The sequence below is a fragment of the Sphaeroforma arctica genome, assembly GCF_001186125.1.
Source record: "Sphaeroforma arctica JP610 unplaced genomic scaffold supercont1.7661, whole genome shotgun sequence".
NCBI classification, from domain to species: domain Eukaryota; class Ichthyosporea; order Ichthyophonida; genus Sphaeroforma; species Sphaeroforma arctica.
The window spans coordinates 1-1,380 of record NW_014032897.1 but is presented as its reverse complement, the minus strand read 5'-3'; the positions used below and the strand labels follow the sequence as shown (position 1 = coordinate 1,380).

Here is a 1,380-nt window from a genome sequence, read left to right as displayed (position 1 = left end):
ACATACATACATACATCATGCATTCATACATACACGCACACACACATATATACATATATACACACACACACACACATATATATATATATATATATATATATATATGTTCAACCAATTACAGACGCACTTACCTGTATATACATCTGTAGCACGTACGTGTGCCCAAATGTCGCTAGTTCTCATTACATCAAGCACTGAATATCCTACGGAAGACCCTACGTGTCTGTAGGACTGCGATGCACTTGCACCCTCAGTGAAAGGCTACTGCAATGTTTTTATGTACATGGATATATCTATATACTTATATCCATATACCTATGTTTATATATTTATATATACTTACAAAGAACTGCCGACTCCTCACGTGTCAGTACATGTGCCATAGGTACACATCTTAGTGCTAATATAGCCCCAATCACATCACATTCCATCGAATCACATCACAGGTGAATACCCCCACAGAAGACCCCACGTGTCTATGGGAATGCGCTGCACTGGCGGCCTCAGTAAAAGACTACGCCGCCAAGTTCAACTACAGAACGAGTGATCTGGGCAAGCAACGAAGGTACGCATACACACATGCATCGGGCATGCTGTGTGGATTGAAGGACCGTGTAATGTGTAGGCAATGATATGTATGTATCTATATACTATGGGTAGCATTCATTTTTTATGGTGTCAAATGGGTTTACAGGGATATATACGCCGTATGTATAGGGAATGTTCAGGTTGCAACGTGTCAACGCATTTGGATTAATAATCCACCGCGTGCTCATGTTCATGTTGTATTGTGTGTGGGTGCATGCCGAAATGTGAAGTAGTCGATACGCTAAGGCTGGGATGTATGGGCACGTGGCTATACACACTACACCGCATGACTCCTGGAGATACTTAATGTAGTAAGACGAGAATGCAATAGCTTGTCCAAACGTCCACATAAACTCTATTTGGGAGTAGTGCTGATTATAGTTCGACATCAAATTTTTCGGCCGCGTTTGGGATAGTTTGTGTATACTGATTGCGAGTGGGTGTATAGTTCCCGATAATCTGTTTGTGCATTTGCAAACGCCCTTCTCGGTTGCCGAAACGCTTCTCACATCCAATTTTCACTTGTACAGAATCAGATCACTTTTCATATCACATCTCCAAATACTTACAATCATAGCACTGCCCACATCACTGACCCAATTCCCCCTTCTGCACAATCGTATGAAATCAAAATTGGACGCCTTCAATCCAAATACTGATTCCGGGTAATGCGTGGATGCTGGACAACTATGTGGTATTGTGTATGTTATCGTAAATGTGCATTTCGCCCTCTCTCGTGCATGTGTTTATGAAATATTGGCCATATCAATGCGTCGCGCTATGATATATGTA

At 41.7% G+C, this 1,380-nt stretch overlaps 1 protein-coding gene across 1 annotated transcript; it reads left to right on the top strand.

Moving 5' to 3' along the window:
• Positions 1-446: 446 nt before the first annotated feature.
• Positions 447-632, top strand: SARC_16244 (hypothetical protein; the record flags this gene model as incomplete). The annotated part of the gene is made up of 1 exon (XM_014289646.1): positions 447-632. A coding segment is annotated over one exon (186 nt), but the record flags the coding sequence as incomplete, so codon positions are not given.
• Between the last annotated feature and the right edge of the window lie 748 nt (positions 633-1,380).